Source organism: Anopheles funestus, chromosome 2RL (genome assembly GCF_943734845.2).
Source record: "Anopheles funestus chromosome 2RL, idAnoFuneDA-416_04, whole genome shotgun sequence".
Lineage (NCBI taxonomy): Eukaryota > Metazoa > Arthropoda > Insecta > Diptera > Culicidae > Anopheles > Anopheles funestus.
Genome location: NC_064598.1, coordinates 89,358,718 through 89,376,194, shown reverse-complemented (window position 1 = coordinate 89,376,194; position 17,477 = coordinate 89,358,718). Strand labels below are relative to the sequence as shown.

The following is a 17,477-nucleotide window of genomic DNA, read 5'->3' as shown; positions in this document are numbered from 1 at the left end:
GTCTTGGCACTGGCAGAGGCAAGAAAATAATGGTCCTGTGCTAGGGGTTGAATTTTATTGCTCCTGTACACCATCTCAGCGCGTGCGGTTTCATGGTCCGGGACGCTGGATTGGGCGATTCTAAAGGATATTCCCTTTCGTGTGAAGTTTGCTCAGGCTACCGACAACGGGCCACGTGAGACTGAAAGGGAGCTGAGGTGAGTTTGATAACGGCCGAAGAGTCTATCTCCCGTACCACGATTTCAGGGCACCATATGCACGGTGGGAGTCTTCGTTGCGGAACAACGCCAATATTCCAACGCTTTGCAATCCATCGTAACGCTGCCCACGCACACAATTGAATGGATGAATTATGGTTCGGTTGCTCGTTGATTGCTAAGTTAGAGGATATTGGAAGCGGATATTCCACGGGACGAACGGTGCATTAATGCACAATTCTACTTCACGGATCGAGAGCCTCACAGCGAACCTAGATTAAACTCATGGAGTGAATTTTTCAGTTTGAAAACCGCTAGCTCACTGGGAAACTTGTGTTTCATCCAGCACTTATTTGTTCCAATCAAATAGTTGATTGAGCCAACACAAGCTCAAGCATTTAATTAAGATTTTGCTCATCCAGGGTACACTTTTCGAAGGTTAGTACCAGGAAAATAGGATTTTGGACTGTGATGGCAGCACCACTTTCAGGTGAAACACTTTGCGTATGTTCGGGAATGTCAAAAACTAATTTGAAACTTTTCGTAATGGATGGTTCCCCACAATTTGAGGTTAGGGTTTGGAGAAGCTTTTAGCTAAGCTCGGATTCGATGAACTTGAAGAAACACAGTTTGTTGGTAGGAATTACTAATTTAGTTGTAGGAATTATCAGAAGAAAAAAAAAGATAACTTATTACATAATATTTTACACGTTTTTGAATCTGTTTTTTCGTAAAATCGCAAAGAGGGCCATTTCTCTCCAATTACGTTGTGATTTTCGGTTTGACGAGAATTGTTTTATCTTCATTCAAATTCTGTTAACAATCTATCGCTTAAAATTGCTCGATTGCTTTACAGATACTGTCTAAAGATTTAAGCTTTCTAACTTAAAGTATCTTAAACCAAGTGAACAATGGGATTTAAAACGATGATCCGTAAAAATAAAAAAATATCAAAAATACTAAATTTGACAAAATAAATACACACTATATCTATTACGACTTATGGAGCATGGAGGAAATATTTGCCTACTTGGCAGCTTAAAAATGTGATTTTGAAACAGGCAGAAGATGTGATTTTGTCCCAGATGCTCTTAACCTTCCTATCAGCAAAATACATGTATGCATCATTCATTTGGCAGAGCCGCTTTGATCTTTAAGCGCATCAAAATATTCTTCATCGATGAATCACAGTTGATTGGTGGAATTTCTGTTCTGTCGCTCTGCGCTTTTTCTGTTCCAATAAAGATTCTCGACATCCGTTGTTGATCCTTCCTTTTATCGTCAAGTCAAAAAGGAAAGCAAAAGTTATTATACGCACGAAGAAAGCACGTGCACCACAAATCACATCTAGCGAGAGTGGTGCTTTTATTAACTTGACTGTCGTGGGCAACGGAGAAATGAAATGTTATGCTCGCAAAAACGTGTGTCCTTGGCCCAGAGCTGTCCCGGTGTCCACGAGCAAGTGTTTTTGATGGTATTTTATGCGTGGGCCACGGGGATGGACAGCAAGCCGAAAGCACTGCGTTACGTCTGTGTGACTGTGCTGTGAATGGTACATGGGTAGAGTAGTGTTGGACATAACATTCTTCGAAGAATTCGCACCACTTACAGCATAAGTTGTGTACCGAACAGTGGATGTACCGAACGCAGAGTAAAAAAGGAAACTTTTACCACCCGGTGGGGATATCTGTATGATTTTGTTATACAATGTGATAGTATTTTTTATTTCTTTTTTCTTTTTTGAAGAAAACAGTTTGTTCTAGTCGTAACAGTACTATATTCGTCCCTAGTGCAAAAAAAATACAACAGTTCCTAAATCCGTCCCAGTATGATGAACTTCCCTTTTCATGTGCAGAAACTTCATATTCGAGGAAAGGAATTATCAACACCTTGTTTCTTGTTGCAGCCTGATGTTGGTGCTATAGTTTTATTGACTTTTTCACATCTCTAAACGAGAGCTACAATGGGTATGCGGTGGACTCATGGACATGAAGCTTCTTTTGTTTGGCATACCTTTACCTGGTATGCTTCACAGCATGAGTATGTGACACAGACATGAGCATCGTACATCTCGTGGGAAAAGCTTTTCCTAGTTTGTTTTTTTTTGTTTTCCTCTGCTCCACCATTTTCTCCATCGCCATTTACACTCTATCGCATATACTCTCGCTCGCTTAACGAGCGTATGTGCAGCGAGGATCACTGTGTGCGGTTTCACGTACACAAAATACACGCACAAAATCACATCCCTGTTTACCATGCAGAGCTGGAGCATATTTGCACGAACTGCAGCCCTTCACCGGGATGGTGAATTCCGACGAGCTTGTTGCAATAAACCACGGACGAGCAGCAAAAGAAAACAAAAGTTAGTTAGTGAATAAAAAATTCGACACAAATGGGTCTCGCAACATAAGCTGCTCAGAACCTTCTGCTCTTTCCGCAAAAACCGGAACACAGGCGGGGGTCGCTGTGGCTGTGGTTTTATGCAAACAAACGGTACGGAACGGTATCGGTTAAATGGGTGGGAAATATTTAGCACATGGGGTTTTGGGTGAGCTTATGTTTGGTTTCTGCCTACGGTTGGATGCAAAATGCATCTCGCAACAAACGTGGTCCGACCTGCTGCATGGTCGAATATGTGTATGTGATGCTCTGTATGTGAGAATGCTAGCAGTTGTACGGTTTATTGGTAATTGTTTTTAAAGCTTTTTTCCTCAAAGAATGCGTATTACATTCCAGAACAAAAACAAATGATTGTAATATGTAATTTGAATTGTTCTTTATACCACTATTAATCAAAAGTATTTGTCCGGTGTATTTTACAGTATTTACATATAAATTATCCCAGTGACATCTGCTTCTGTTCCTTTTTTTGTTTTCGTGGGACCAATTGGAGGTAATATATTATGAGCTACGGGTCAAGTATATCCGTGCTCTAAAAGATGAAAAATTTAATTATTCTTCATAGATGTCCAAATTCAAACCGTTAAAAATCAGTAATAAATACCTCTGTGAGCACAACTACTTTTAAAAAACATCTACTTCACTCATTTAAAGGAACCTTGGAGCATGCCAAAAGGTCAATGGTAAGCGACTAATAGAGTGTAATCCCTGCTGATGATAAGTTATGCAAAGGATTTAACCATCCACTTTACGCTTACGCGCACCCGTCTGGTCACATCGATTGCACCGAATTTGCATAACAATAAAGCAACACATCAGCTTCAGCAAACCGTGCCAATATCTCAATTATCGACCATTTATCCACTCGGTTGGCCGCCTGGAGAGGTTTTGCAGTGTATCGTACCACCGAGCAAGAGCAAGAAGGCTGTCCCAACTTTGGGGTTTGTGTGTGTGAAACGGACCGTACAAAAGGAGCCGAAGCGTTGATTGCTAATTTGTAACAACTAGTCGTAGCGTAATCACGTGCCAACAACATTATCCCGAGCACGGACGAATGCCTTCGTTTGCTACGTACACGTTCCATCATCCACGCGTTGGAAAATGGTCCATTTCCTGCTCGGCGGTCCAATCCCGCCGGATACCACTCACTGTCGCTTTGTGTAAATTTTCGAATGTTGTGTTTTTCGCTTCGTTCCTGAGCCAAAGTGAAGTTTTTTTGTGTTTGGTTGGGAAGTGCTACAAAAAGCAGCTAGTTTTCCCGGTCATTTCTCGTACTCGATTTAATTCAATTTTATGCACCTTCACGAGTCAGATGGGAAGCGTCCCTTTCCTTCTTTAGCATTGCATATTTGGCAGGAATAGGGGGAAAATTATGATTTTCAACTGGTAATGGACTTCCCTAGAGAGAATGTTAACACGTGCTCGTGATTGTCAGCGTGGGCGGATTATGCAGGATTATGAAATAGTTTACCAATGTCAACGAAAGCGTTAAACTTTGAGTTGTTTGATTGGACAAGGTCAGTGATGATAGCGAAAGCCTTGATATCGTGTTACAGTCACGTTTAATAATCTCTTAATCAACAAATTCAATTTGTTGTAATTGGATGGTAATGGATCCTTAGTTTGGTAATTAACGCAAAAGTTCTTCAGAAATAATTAAAACTTGAGAACTGCAGTTCCCAAGATGCGTACATATGCGGTGGGAGCGAGAAGGTGTCGTATACTATGAGCATTTAAACTTAAACTAAACAGTCGCAAAATTGAAAGTATTTTCTTTACTGATGAAGTGTCAAATATAAAGCTTTCTTTGTTGGTAGGTTAAAATCGATAAATTACTTATCGGTGTTAGATTAAAACCAATGGATATGTTAAATGCATGTACAACAGTTCTTTCCCAAAAAAACCCATACATTATTCCCAGAAATTGTTCAATAGCAAACAGATTTCTTCACCGTAGCCATCATAAATTCAAAGTCACAAATCTCGGTCTCGCACCCACACAAGGGAAAGCCTAAACGGGACAAGGAGGATTTTTAAAAGCCTCCCAAGTATACGAACCTATAAATAATTTTCAAACAGTGTGAAAGATAAAGTACTGCCACGCACTGGTTGTCCGTGAAAAAGGTCCCCTTACGAGTCTAACAAACTTGAAGTAAAGCAACACAGAAAAAAAGGCACAACATTTATATATGAATGTGTGCGCTTACTTTTCCGGCTCTCTTTGCCTGTTGAAAGAAACTTCCATTTCCGTGCTGTCGGGCGTGAAGAATTAATTCCCTCGCGTGCCCGCGAAAGCGTCGGATCTTCTTCGGTACGGAGTTCGGAATGTTTTGTTCGCCGGAAGTGGCCGGAAGGGAAGCAACACAGCCACCAATAATCGTCTTCGACGTCACATAAATCAACCGTGAGACTGTGCGTCACTTGGGACTTGGGAAGGGACAGATAACGCATAACGCGGTTAAATCTAGGCATGAGCCCAGGCCTGGGTGGTGTGTGTTTTTTTGGCTCTTCCCCTTCCAATCTTTTAGTTCAATTGATCCTTTTCGGGTTTTGAAGTGCGACGGAATAAAAGTTAATTGTTGCCTGGCGACGTACTGTTCCGGCATTGGTGTCTTATTTGTGATGGTTGTTTGGGAGAGGGTTGTAAATCGGTCATTTTTCACAGCCATTCAGTACCGAAATGGGATCATTAACGCATGGGAAGCAAGACGCATTTCCGGACTGCATCTTCCAAGGGTTCCCGGGGCAATGAGCTTAAAAGCGGAGTCATTTTATTTAAAAGGGTCTAAGAGTTTTATTAAATCCACTGTCGTCAATGGTGTGTACTTGCTGCTAGGAATTTCAAACGCTGTAACTGAGAGCACGTTTTAGGTGGATTAAATATATCTACAGTGTTTAATAAACCGATCCTTTCCCCAAAACGATACGATCCTATTTAATCAAACACAAAAGATTGTCATCTCGTTAGATGCGCTTCGGATGGGTCGCTTTATGCAAACACAATTCTTTACCGATCTTTACGAGCATCTTTCCGGTCTTACCACCAATTTGCTGCCGAGCATAATATCGTTGTTCATAAAGGTAATAAATTGTGAACTTTTGTACGGAAAAAGAAACGAACAAATGTTGGCGCCGATGTGCTGACTGTTGTGTGCCTTTTTAACATTCGTTCGCTGACTTTGAATTCGCTCCCGCCCTACCTCACGACGCCTGCATCATCCGCACGGTGCTGCAGCTGAAAATATTAACTTATTTATGGCACATTTTATGTGACTTTTGGGTATATTTTTTGGTGTTTTTTTTTATTTTTGTTACCGCGATCGTATCCTACCCATCAAATTACGCTTGTTCCATAAATTAAATCCCACACAAGTGTTAATATGTGGGAAGGAAACCACACAGGGAAAAAGGGGAAAAACAAAACTGTAAGGAAATGGAACATACCCGTGCCCGGCACGTAACGATCGCATGGATGGATGGCTTTGTTTGGCCCATTTTTATGACCGTTGAGAACGTAATTACGTTGGTGTAGTATAAATTCTGCACCCGAAGATTGTCTGGTCGTAAGGAAATGTTTAAAGGTTATGCTTTACGGCTTATGTTTTGTTTGTTGAAAATGTAACACAAATTTTTTTTACTATGATAAAATGACCCAGGAAGCAAAACAAGCTATTTGACGGGTCTGTCTAAACCTCATCACGAATATATTTGTTTCCTTATAATACACGGTTCAGGTGAAAATGTTTCTTTTGTTTCCAAGTTTAAGGGATCAGTTTATATCTGTCCTACTGTTGAATACCTCATCTCGTGCGTAAAAAGCATACCGGATATTCATGCAATGATGCACCTTCCGATTGCATGATTATTTGTGTGTCTTTGGAGAAATTTATGATCAAGAACCTCAAAGCCATAATTAGACCTGTTCCGCTGCAGCACAGCGTTGTCCGTTTACGCTTTTTGGGTACGTTCTAATTGATGCCTTTACTGTCGGGTAAACGCCTCAAGAAATCGATCGACTAAACGTACCATTTCTCCAAAGGTCTTCCCTTTAATTATGCATTCCGAAGCGAACGGTCAAAATGTCTTTCCATTGTTTCCAAACTGACCCTCGTAGCATAAGGCCATATGTCGAAGAATCACCATTTCCAGATAAACACACGCGACCGTATATCATGTCTACCGCTGTTGTCATCTTTGAATCCATTTCGATTTGTTCATCTTTCGCTGTCTCCGCTTGCTTTCAGGTGTTCCGGGAAGAACCACTGCAGCTTCATCTTCTCACAGGATCACCCGTTCGCGGTCGTCTGGAAGGCAGGCACGGTGCGCATCAAGTACATCTGCATGGACGGTAAGTCACGTCGCTTAACTTTGAATAGTTAATTCCATCCACATTTCAACGGCCGATCGTCACGGGCGGCGTTCGGTTTAAGGTTGCTGGTAATTTGCACACCCGGTGCATCGCCGGGCATTCTGCATTCGTTGCTATAATTTATGCGTAAATAGATAATGGGTCAAATGGCTGTCATTATCGTTTATTTTGAAGGTTCGGATGAAGTTTATTTTATGATGCATAAATAATAATACTGTTGTTCAATATGTACATAATGCTATAATGATTTTCCTATAGTTTTGTCTAGTAAAAGTAGTATATTTGGTATTTTTCTGTAATTACCTGATTGCCTACTTTTAGGCGTATTTTTTACTGACATAAACTGTCACAAACGAAGCTAAAAAATGACATATAATTATGTTGGTAGATAAAAGTTTGGTAACAAAAATAGTAGTAAGAATAAAATGAAATAAATCAGACGATGATACATGAAAACAAAAGTATATATAAAAATTACGCAAAAAAGGAAAAGCTTTTTGCGAAAGCTAAACAATATCGTAACGTTGCTAAATCGTTCTTATTTATATGCATCGATCAAATAGTAACAGAAGAAAACCACCGTGCATTGGATTTCCATAACGGATTCCGTTTATTTACCATAAAAGAGAAACAACCCATTTGGCTAACTTTTATATCAAGCCAATCGACCGTACTGTAATGTATGTGGCAAACATCTGCAACATTGGTACGCATGCGAACGTCCCACGACTGTCCTTGTTAATGCTAATTCTATCCGCTAGGCAGCGAGTCATCAGGAAGACGGCCGACGTCGGCGGCTTCGCCGGAATGTTCAAGGTCATTCGGGTGATCTTGGCAAGGCTAGAACCTTCCACATCACACGCCTTTGAACAAGCAGAGTGCACCAGGTTCGGTTGTCCTTTCTGACGCCACGGTGTCTGCGAGCGTGGCATGCTTGCGATTTGCCAGAGGGTGAATCTTCCACACCAGAACAGCATAGTACGCAACACCGGTTGCCGGCATTTCGATGTTACGAGCCGTACGCGGTTTCATTGCCGTCGTGAAAAATGGCGACGTGTCTGATAGTGTAGGGACACACGGTCGTTGGTTTGCTTGGTAGGACACCGATTGCGAATGGCTTCTTGTGCCGGTTGACTTACGCTTCGGGAAATAAATATGATACGGGTGGGGTGGGTTGCTTTCCTATGGGGGAGTAGATTTTTGTCTTTCTTTCTCTCTCGTAGGATAAAGGCAAGGAATGGAATGTGCTTGATAGTGTTTTATGTGTGTCAATGTTTATAGGACCTAGAGCCAATTGCGCCAAGCGTTAATGGATTGAGGTTTGTGAGGCGTGCTAATGGCGATGGATGGTGGAAATGGTTAGGTTGGATAAGGTTAGGGTAGTTTATCATAACGTCTGGGTGGGTGGTAAATGTTCCGTAAAAATAAAGGCTAATATCGGGCTGGTAATAGGTAAAGAGTTATTTTTTAAGGCTTTTTCTGTATGAAAATTTATCTTGTTTTCAATCGGAGCTATTTTATTGGTTACTGATTGCATTACACACTAACAAAAAAAAAACAAGAAACAAAATAAATCTATTCGCCATAATTTTAACAAACCTTAAGTTTTATGAATGCTATTATGTTCAATCTTTCCTAGGGTAAATCTTTCTCCAAACCTTTCACCATTGACTATATAATCCACTTAGGAAAGATGGAAATGGATTTGTGCGACGTGCACTACTTATCGCATAACGTCAAAACCTTGACCAAGCTTGCAAGCAGAAAAACCAAATCGAATCAATCGAGAGAAGAGCAACAACGGAAACAAAAAATGGATGTGACAAAGACTGATACGCGTACATCATCGCCGGGTCCGGGATTACGATGAGCCGTGTTGGCGCGTTTGCGCCGCCTGCAAGCGTGAACATTAATGCCATAAAAAGGGGCTATCGTTGATTGGCCATTTTGTCGCAACGGTTGCAACGTGAGCGAGCGTGACCGAGATTCCGTGGTGTTAGCAGCAGCGGAAGATTGTATTGTTTTTCTTTTTCCTTTTGTTGGATTTTGCCACCGTATCATATTCCGTTTTGCACACAAGTCTAAACATCGAGGACGCTTGGTTCTAGGTAGTGTGCGTCGGATTTAGTAGCTGATGATGTAATGCGGTGTCCTTGGCCGTATAGGCGACACAATTTCGCATGATGAGAGCCTCGTTACGGCGTGTTGTTGTTGGTCGTGAAAGTTTTACTTCAATAAAAACAGAAGAAAAAAATGTAACCACTCTGCTATCCACTGTATCTTTCCCTCACTGCTAATGCTCGTCAGATTTCACGTAAATCGTTTTTATGAGGTCATCCGGATGGACGTTCCACTGTGACCGCTAATTGAGAGCAACTTAACGTACCCGAGCGAGCGAAAAGGAGCCTTCTAAACAAACATTCCGAACTTGATAAGCGTTCCCCTCTCAGGGATGTGCTTCCACAGCACTCGAAGTCCACTTTCATCTCATGTGCCGGTGTGTATGTGCCATAAAACGAAGCCATTAAAATAAAGTCACCAATCTCTTGAGGTTCGATTTTGAGGTAGTGAGGTTTATAACGTTTCCCAACTATACAGACCGACAATGTAGGGGCAGGGCCCATTCATTACCCACAAAGCAAACAACACATCGTCTAATAGGTGGCAAACATTTTGGGTGGAATAACTTTCAATCTCCTGCGGTACAGGGCGTCTGGAAAGTTTTAAGTAAATGGGAAAAGAAAGTGCCAAAAACGGTTCGCAGCTAACTTTCCTGCTAGAAGACACTGTACTCTGCAGTTTGCAGCACATTTGCACGAAATTAACCGAGACCCCGGGTATGATGTGAGAACCTTACAGATTGGGAGGATGCTTGCTTTTTGGGGAAAATGTCCTTCATTAAACATTATCACGATTGAAGTAATCTTTCGTGTTTGCTAAAATCAAAACTTCATACCTCAGTGGTATCGATTTTATCAGTTAAGGGGTGTCTTTTCCGACAACCTTGCACGTGACTGTAGGGGAACCGAAACCGTGTCACAACTGTTTACCTTTCCCACACATACGGAGCAGGGGTGAAGCTAAGGGCTAATCGTGCACACATACACCAGCGCTGCGTTCATTTCAGCTGATCAGCGACATCGCGGCATGAGGATCAACGCAAACACAATCATTTTGGCCAATGGCATAATCTCGTCGTTCGTCCCAAAAGCTCCGAAGATGGGATTGATGGATTGAGGATATGCGCGTATCTTCGGATGAAAGCGAATATGATTAATTGGTCGTTGAGCGCTGGTGCCGTGACCAGGATACGGTTTTTTGTTACTTGGAAATATTCGAGCCTTGTGTGCGAAAAAAGAAAGAAATGTCGACAGATATCTGTAAGTAATGTTACAACTACGGTACGGGGCCTCGCATGACACGTACCAAAAGTTGTATGGGTTACAGTTCAATCGTTTGCCATTAGCACCATTACAGAGTGAGTTGTTGTGAGGATGACTTTTTTGTTTCCTTACTCGCAATGGGTAAAAGCAAAATACAATGAAATGAAATTGTTCAAACCAGTGTGTTCGAAAGACTGCGGAAAAATGTATCACGTTTCTCATTCTACCATTCGTTGTTCATACAGTTCCCTTGTTGCCATTTACTTCCATCCTTCCGATCGATCCCTGCGGGATAGGGAATTATTGTTTGGTTACGAACGATTCCATTATCACCTCGCTTCATCTGCTGCAACACCGTGGATGGGACGGACCCTCGCGCTAGGGATGCAGCAGTGCACCGGCGTGAGATGAATTTATTGACGAGCTAATATCCGTAACATGTGGCTATACGGCTTTGCGATGTGTGTTGCTGTGCTGTTGAAGGCGTCAGGCGCAACGCGTTGAAATGCACTTTACAAAAATATCCAAAAACATAGCCAGGAACTTTTTTTTTTGAAAGCCTCATATTTCTTGGCCAATTTCCTAGCGCATGTTGACGTTTCGGACGCCATTTTCGTTCCGCCTGTGCACACGAAATCCTCTCCGGATTAGGGAGGTAATGTTAGACAAATCCTACACACTCGTATTTCCACGTATGTGCCGAGCAGAACGCTAAGGATTTAGCAATGAAATCCCAATAACAATATTTTTAGCATCTTTCCCCTTTTTTGCACATGAAGAAATCATACAAATTTATCGTCTCGTCGTGTGGTTGTTCATGCACGAAACGAAACTGTGGCGAATTCCGAATGCTTGGTTTGGCTAGTTGTTGGGTAAAAGTAACATTCAAAACCTACCGTAAGGCTTCTTTCCCCAGCCCGGTTCCGTCCGTGGGTGACGTTCTGTAACGAAAACAATGTGGGATTTACATTTCGGTAACACGTCTTTTATGTTCACTTATTTGTAACCATGCCTTGGAGAACGCCGCGAGGGAATGTGACGATGATGGCCATCATCCAAGGTCATGAATTCGTTCATGCTCAGAAGCATTCCAAGTGGTAAATAACAGTTAGAATGTTTGATTGCAGGGCTACTCGGTCCCCAAAATGAAGTGCATGATATTTTTAATATAATTTAACCTCTCAAATGTTAGGAAGTTTGGCAACACTTAGATTTCTAATAAGTTGTGTTATACGAGGGGTACTACATATATTTCTGGCCTAGGCCACAAGAAGGGTGGCCTGATCGAATCTGACATTTTTATTCGAAAGTTTGACATTTTGGGGCATAATCACACTCACAACGTTTTGACGTATGACCATCATTTGTGATGTTTACATTGACTTGAAAAAAATCCGTTTGGCAAAAGAATGGAGTTGACCCGTGAACATTTTCGTGCAATCATTTTTCACAACTTTCGACGTGCACTATCTAGGCAAGACTGTTTTCATGAACTCAAATTTTTGTATGGCGATAAAGCACCATCCTATACGACTGTTAAGAGCTGGTATAATGAATTTAGTCGTGGCCGAAGCTCGCTCAGTGACGAATTTCGTGAAGGTCGTCCAAAAACGGCCGTTGTGCCTGAGAACATTGATGCCGTAAGAAAACTAATTGCACAAGATCGTCATGTGACATATCGTGAGATAGAGGTATCTTTGGGCATTTCTTCCACCAGCATAAACACTATTTTGCACAAACAACTGGGCGTAAAAAAGGTTTGCTGTCGTTGGATCCCGCACAATTTGACAATCCTGCAAAAAAAGGCTCGCGTCGATTGGTGCAAGGAGTTGAGTTGATCGTCGAGTTGATGGGTCATCCGCCCTACAGCCCTGACTTGGCACCCAATGACTTCTTTTTATTTGCGCACATTAAGAAATAAAAAAGCGTGGTCAACGATTTTTGTCGACAAAAGATGCTGTTAAAGCGTTCAAAACCCATGTTTTGGAGGTGTCTCAATTGGAGTGGAAAAAGTGCTTCATCAATTGGTTTGAGCGCATGCAAAAATGTATTGATCATAGTGGAGAATACTTCGAAATCAATAAAATCATTTTTGATGATAAATGTTTGCATTTTCATAATCAGGCCAGAAATATAAATAGCAGCCTACGTACATGTTACAAAAATATTGAGTAATTTGTAAAGGTCGCGACTAGCGTCTGACCGTCTGACGTCTGCGTTGACTTCAAAGCGATGGATTTCTCCATTTCCGTGTTGGTCTTATCCACAATTTAAAGGTGAATGAATGGTTTCAAATGTTGCTGAAACCCCTGTAAAACGTGTTTTTTTCCCTATTCATGACTTACATGGAGGCGCCAGTTTTATGGCGTACCTTGGTTGGGTGTATGTATTTTTGCCCGATCCTTTCTCAACTTTGAACGTTTGAGGCTTACCAGTGGGGCCAATCGCTTACGCAATCAATGTAAATCGAAAAGCATTTCGTTTGTGCGGGTATATATGTGGTAATGATAGCAAGCTTTTCATGGTTGAACCAACCAACGTTTGGTATCGATCTTTGGCCAGGAACAAAAAGGACGATTGTTGTTGTTGTTATCGCAAAACCAAAAATTATTCTCCTGGGTTTGATTTCAACCTAAACCGCCCTTGGCTAAACGCTAAAAGGCAATGTCGGTGTGTATATATTCGTGCCTAGAGATACAAAACAAAATGGATCACCTTTTTTTTTTACTTCCAAAATCGCTTCACGGACGACCACCGAGAGTTTGCGAATGTGGAAGGGTCTCGATTGTTTACGCAGCAACGCAATTTAACGCACAGATGGACAACGGTTTGCTAATGCGAACTCGTGGGTCTACTACTTTTTTAAGGTTTTTGTTGTCTGTTTCGAACCATTTTTCCGGAACGATTTTCATTTAGAGCTCATTATTCAATCATCGTCCGTCAGCGATACGAAATCAGTACTCGGTAGGTGGTGATAGTGTTTTTTTGTTGCTGTTGTGCTGTGGGTTGAAAATGACCCTTCCTTAATGCTTTCTAGATGATCATTCAGCTGTTGTGTTTGTTTGAACTTTGAGTTGATTTGGAAAGTTAAAACATTTGCCGTAATGGTTGGGATTTGTTTGCTCGTGAATTTCTAATATATCGAGAGCTTTGTGTAGATAAATTTCAAAGCGAAAGAAAATCAGCAGAGTAAAACAGGGGTTTATAATTATACTGATTACTAAATTATGATGAACGATTGTTTTGGTAGCACACCACTATTCTAGACTGTATCGCCAACGGGTGAAACTGGTTTGAAACAAAGGAAACGACGAGTGTATTTGCATGAGGAGAAGAAACAGTATAAGAGCAAGTGCAACTTTTGCAGAGTTAGTTTGCAAAACTGCACTCGCTGCGGTGGTGTTTGTGGTGTACTATCTTTTGGTAGTGTTTGGCTGCAAGGCAAACTTCGACTGTTAATGAAAAAGGAGGAGACAAAGCGTACGAAAAAAGGGAAAATGCATTCTAAAGGTGAAAGTTTATTTAGTCTAGTTTAAATATTTGTTTCGGATTTTTTTAATGCAAACGAAACATGCATATTGATGATGATAATGACCAGATTGAACTAACCGCATGAAGAGTTAACCAACAATGATTAATAAAACACAAATTTAATATGAATCAGCATTGCTTGATATTGACAAATGGTTTCATCTAATGTGATCGTTCTTTCTTGCGGTCTTTTTCTGCGTTGCACTTCGTTTCTGCACTTTAATTCGCAGAAAGAACAAATGTCACACATGTGGTGCGATCCGATTTGGTCCCAAATCGGATCCCGTACCGTCATCCCTGATTGGACGGTTCGTCCCACTGTGCTGACTACACTATTCCACCCCTGCATCGTACGATGGAACGCTGATCGGATCTGTGGCTTCTCCCTTCAATCGATAAACAATTTTTTTGTCCTTCGTTTTAGAACCTTCCCGGTGGCACATTGTGGCTCGTATCTCGGTGAGATATGGTTGTGTGAGTTTATAAGTCTAATAGAGGGAGAGTGTTGATTGCATGTAGCACAGGCAGATATGATATGCACGAAATAATGCGCTTTCATCCTGACCGTGACCTCGGGACCTCAGGCTCCGATATTTTTAGGTATAATGTTGCACACTGCCCAAGTCAAAATTATTCTATGAAATGAGAAGAAAAAACCAATCTATAATATTGTTTTGTACCATATATTTGTTATGAATTTTCATTTATGTAAATTTTAGAATAAGTTTTCAGCATTCAGTTCATCTTGCTGGTCTTCTTGCATAATCTAGCGTAGATTTCCTTAATATTATTTATACTATAAACTATTATAAGAAGTTTACAATCACTATAGACTATCTGTAGACATAACTAAATGGGACCGTTGAAAAATTATATACTGTGAGCTGTTAAATAAAAGATCGCACTCATAATGCTGATACTGAAAATTTGGTTTTAGAATTGGAAGATTTTGAAGTTATTATCAAATCTTAATTAACTATACATACAAAGCACTCGTGCTTATTTGTTGTATCCACTGTTGCATTTTTAACCTTGTCTAGAACGGTCGGTAAACTAACAGCACGGACATGAACTGCCAGTCAGCAGCGTCACTCATTTGCTTCGAGTCACGTTTCCGACACGGGCCCCGACCAAGTGCCCCATTCTGCAAGTCAGCTGACAAATATTTGGTCGACCGATATGTATGTGTGTCTGTGAGTTTGCGGCAATAGTGAAACTAGCTTTTCGACCGGACGTAGCAAGCAAGCAAATCGGAACCATCCAACAGACAGGCACGGATAGTGCGCGGTCAATGGTGGTACTTTGGTACGCAAAATCGGAAACGAGAGTCCCGACCGGTACCGAGAAATGGCATAACAAAGACGATTGGTACCGGGTTTCCGGGTTTTGGAGTTTCCCGGCACACTTCCCAGGGTTGGTGTTAGCCCAGGGGTACGTGATTGGAAATCACCGGAGCGGCATCGATGCGATGCAAGATTGATTATGTTTTCCGCCGTGAGTTCGATGCGTCCTTTCGATGTCTTCCGTTCACGTGCGGCGACAGTTGCTCGGTGAGCAGGATATACCATTTCTCCCTTCAGTTTTCATTGCACATCGGGTAGCATGGATTGACCGTACCGATCGTGGGTACTTTGGTTCCTTTTTGTCGAAGGATACACCATGGTTAGTGGTGCGAATAATTTGCTACTGTCCCTACTGAGGTTAGACATTCGGGGTGTTTCTGAGCACTCTGAAGAATGATTATGGTCGGACATGATTCTCACATTCAATGATCCTTGTCGGTCGATGTTGGTCGGTGGATGGGTTTCGGTTTTTTTTACACCAAACAGAGTGGATGATGATTTTGAACGAGTCCGCACAGTTCAGTTCATGTAAGCTTTAAATAGAAAGAATTTCATTTCCTTAGCGCATGCTGCCTTTGCTTTGTTTAGATTCGTAGTCATGGAATACATTCATTTCCTGATTTCCGATTGACTTCGATTGTCACCTAACCTGATGTGTAGTATCCATCTCACCACACCTAATTTCCGACATTAGACAACGAAAGCCATTGCTCCAGAAACTATGACAACATTTTCCAACACAGAACCCCGCATCTGCTGCTCGGGAGAAAATGAATTGATAAATGAAGTATTTTTCCGCATGAGTTCCTGCGTAGAACCAAAACGTTGGTTCAAACTGGACGTTCTCAGCTCGATTCGATTACTGGAGGGAAAAAAACACACACTGGAACAACTGTTTGACCCAGGACAGATAATCGATGTGCGCTTGCGTGACAGTTGACTGGCAGTTGAACTGATCGGGTACCGCGTATCGTCAGCCGGTCGTTACAAGAAATGATAACATTTCAAATAACTATTTCGTTCACATCTTTCACTCAATCGATCATCGATTATCCGGAACTGGGTCGTGCGGGACATCTGGATCCGTTGCATCCCCGATCCGATAAAACGGCAGCAAGTGATGACAATTCGAGCGATAAATTGTTTAATTGATTAAAATTTATAGCCTGGATAATAGCATGTGCTTTTTTTCTCTCTCCCTTCTGCGCTAACAATGGCTCGCTTTAAAGTGAATAGCCAAGCGGGCAAGAGTGGTGTTGGTTTATGTTTTATTTTACCATCCAGCGAATGCAGCCGACGTAAACAAAAATTGATAAAATATAACACCAAATGCAGGTTATGCAGCTTGCTTTTGCTTGCTTTTCTTTCCGTTGACCCTGATCATATGTGTCAGCTGTTGCGTACCGGCTGTAGAGTGTCTGGATACAATTCTGGTACGCAATAGAGTTCAGAGCTTACGTACATTGTGTCACGTTTCTGAGTGAAATGTTTAGAAAAAAATATTTAATGCTTAGAAGCCCACAGAGTAGTTGACAACTTCCAAAATGGGGTCAGTATCGTAGTAGTACTTAGTAGCTTCCAGTGGCAACATGCATCAGGAATACTTGTCACTCCGGCGAATAACTCAACCTGTCATCAGCGGTATTGCATACCGCTTGGTAGTGTTCATAATGGCAAGTTTTTTGATAGGCAGCAAAGCTCGACAAACCACACAGAATAACATCGCGATCAGCTGTTATAAAGCGTCTACCGTACCGGACTACCTATGCCCACCGGATGTGGCCAGGTTACGGCTCGAGCACGAAACCTCCTGCAACCGTTACTACGTGTGCGAGAATGGAAAAGCCACCGAAATGTCCTGCCCTGGGCGTAGATTCTTCAATCGCCGTACACAAACTTGTGGTCGAAGTACGCGACCGTGCCGAACCAATGCGAGAGTACTAATACAACACGTCACCGAGTGTCAGTTCGATGTGCGATCTGGGACTGTTGGTCGGGATAGCATTTGCCGGCGAGTGTTTGTACCGTACCCGAATGCAGGCAATGGAACAGGCGTGCTGGTGTGCAATACGGATGGTTCGGCCTTTCTTGCTCACTGCCCGGTGACGTTTGCCGGCATACAAACGGTGTTTGTGAACGGCAAGTGTCGGGTACGACAGGTTATGCGTGGTCGACACAAGTGGGAGAAATTGTTACGAAATCCAGGACGCTATCCGCCGGATACACTGTCCATCAATCGCACGGCTCGTACCCG

General features: G+C 41.9%; 1 protein-coding gene across 2 annotated transcripts in view; it reads left to right on the top strand.

Moving 5' to 3' along the window:
* The window catches only part of LOC125762144 (uncharacterized), an 84,460-nt gene that overhangs the window by 29,775 nt on the left and 37,208 nt on the right, over nucleotides 1–17,477 (top strand). For both annotated transcript variants that reach the window (XM_049423959.1, XM_049423958.1), the window contains one exon: nucleotides 6,842–6,945. In XM_049423959.1, coding sequence (XP_049279916.1) covers nucleotides 6,842–6,945 — 104 coding nt within the window. The remainder of the gene's footprint in view (nucleotides 1–6,841; nucleotides 6,946–17,477) is intronic.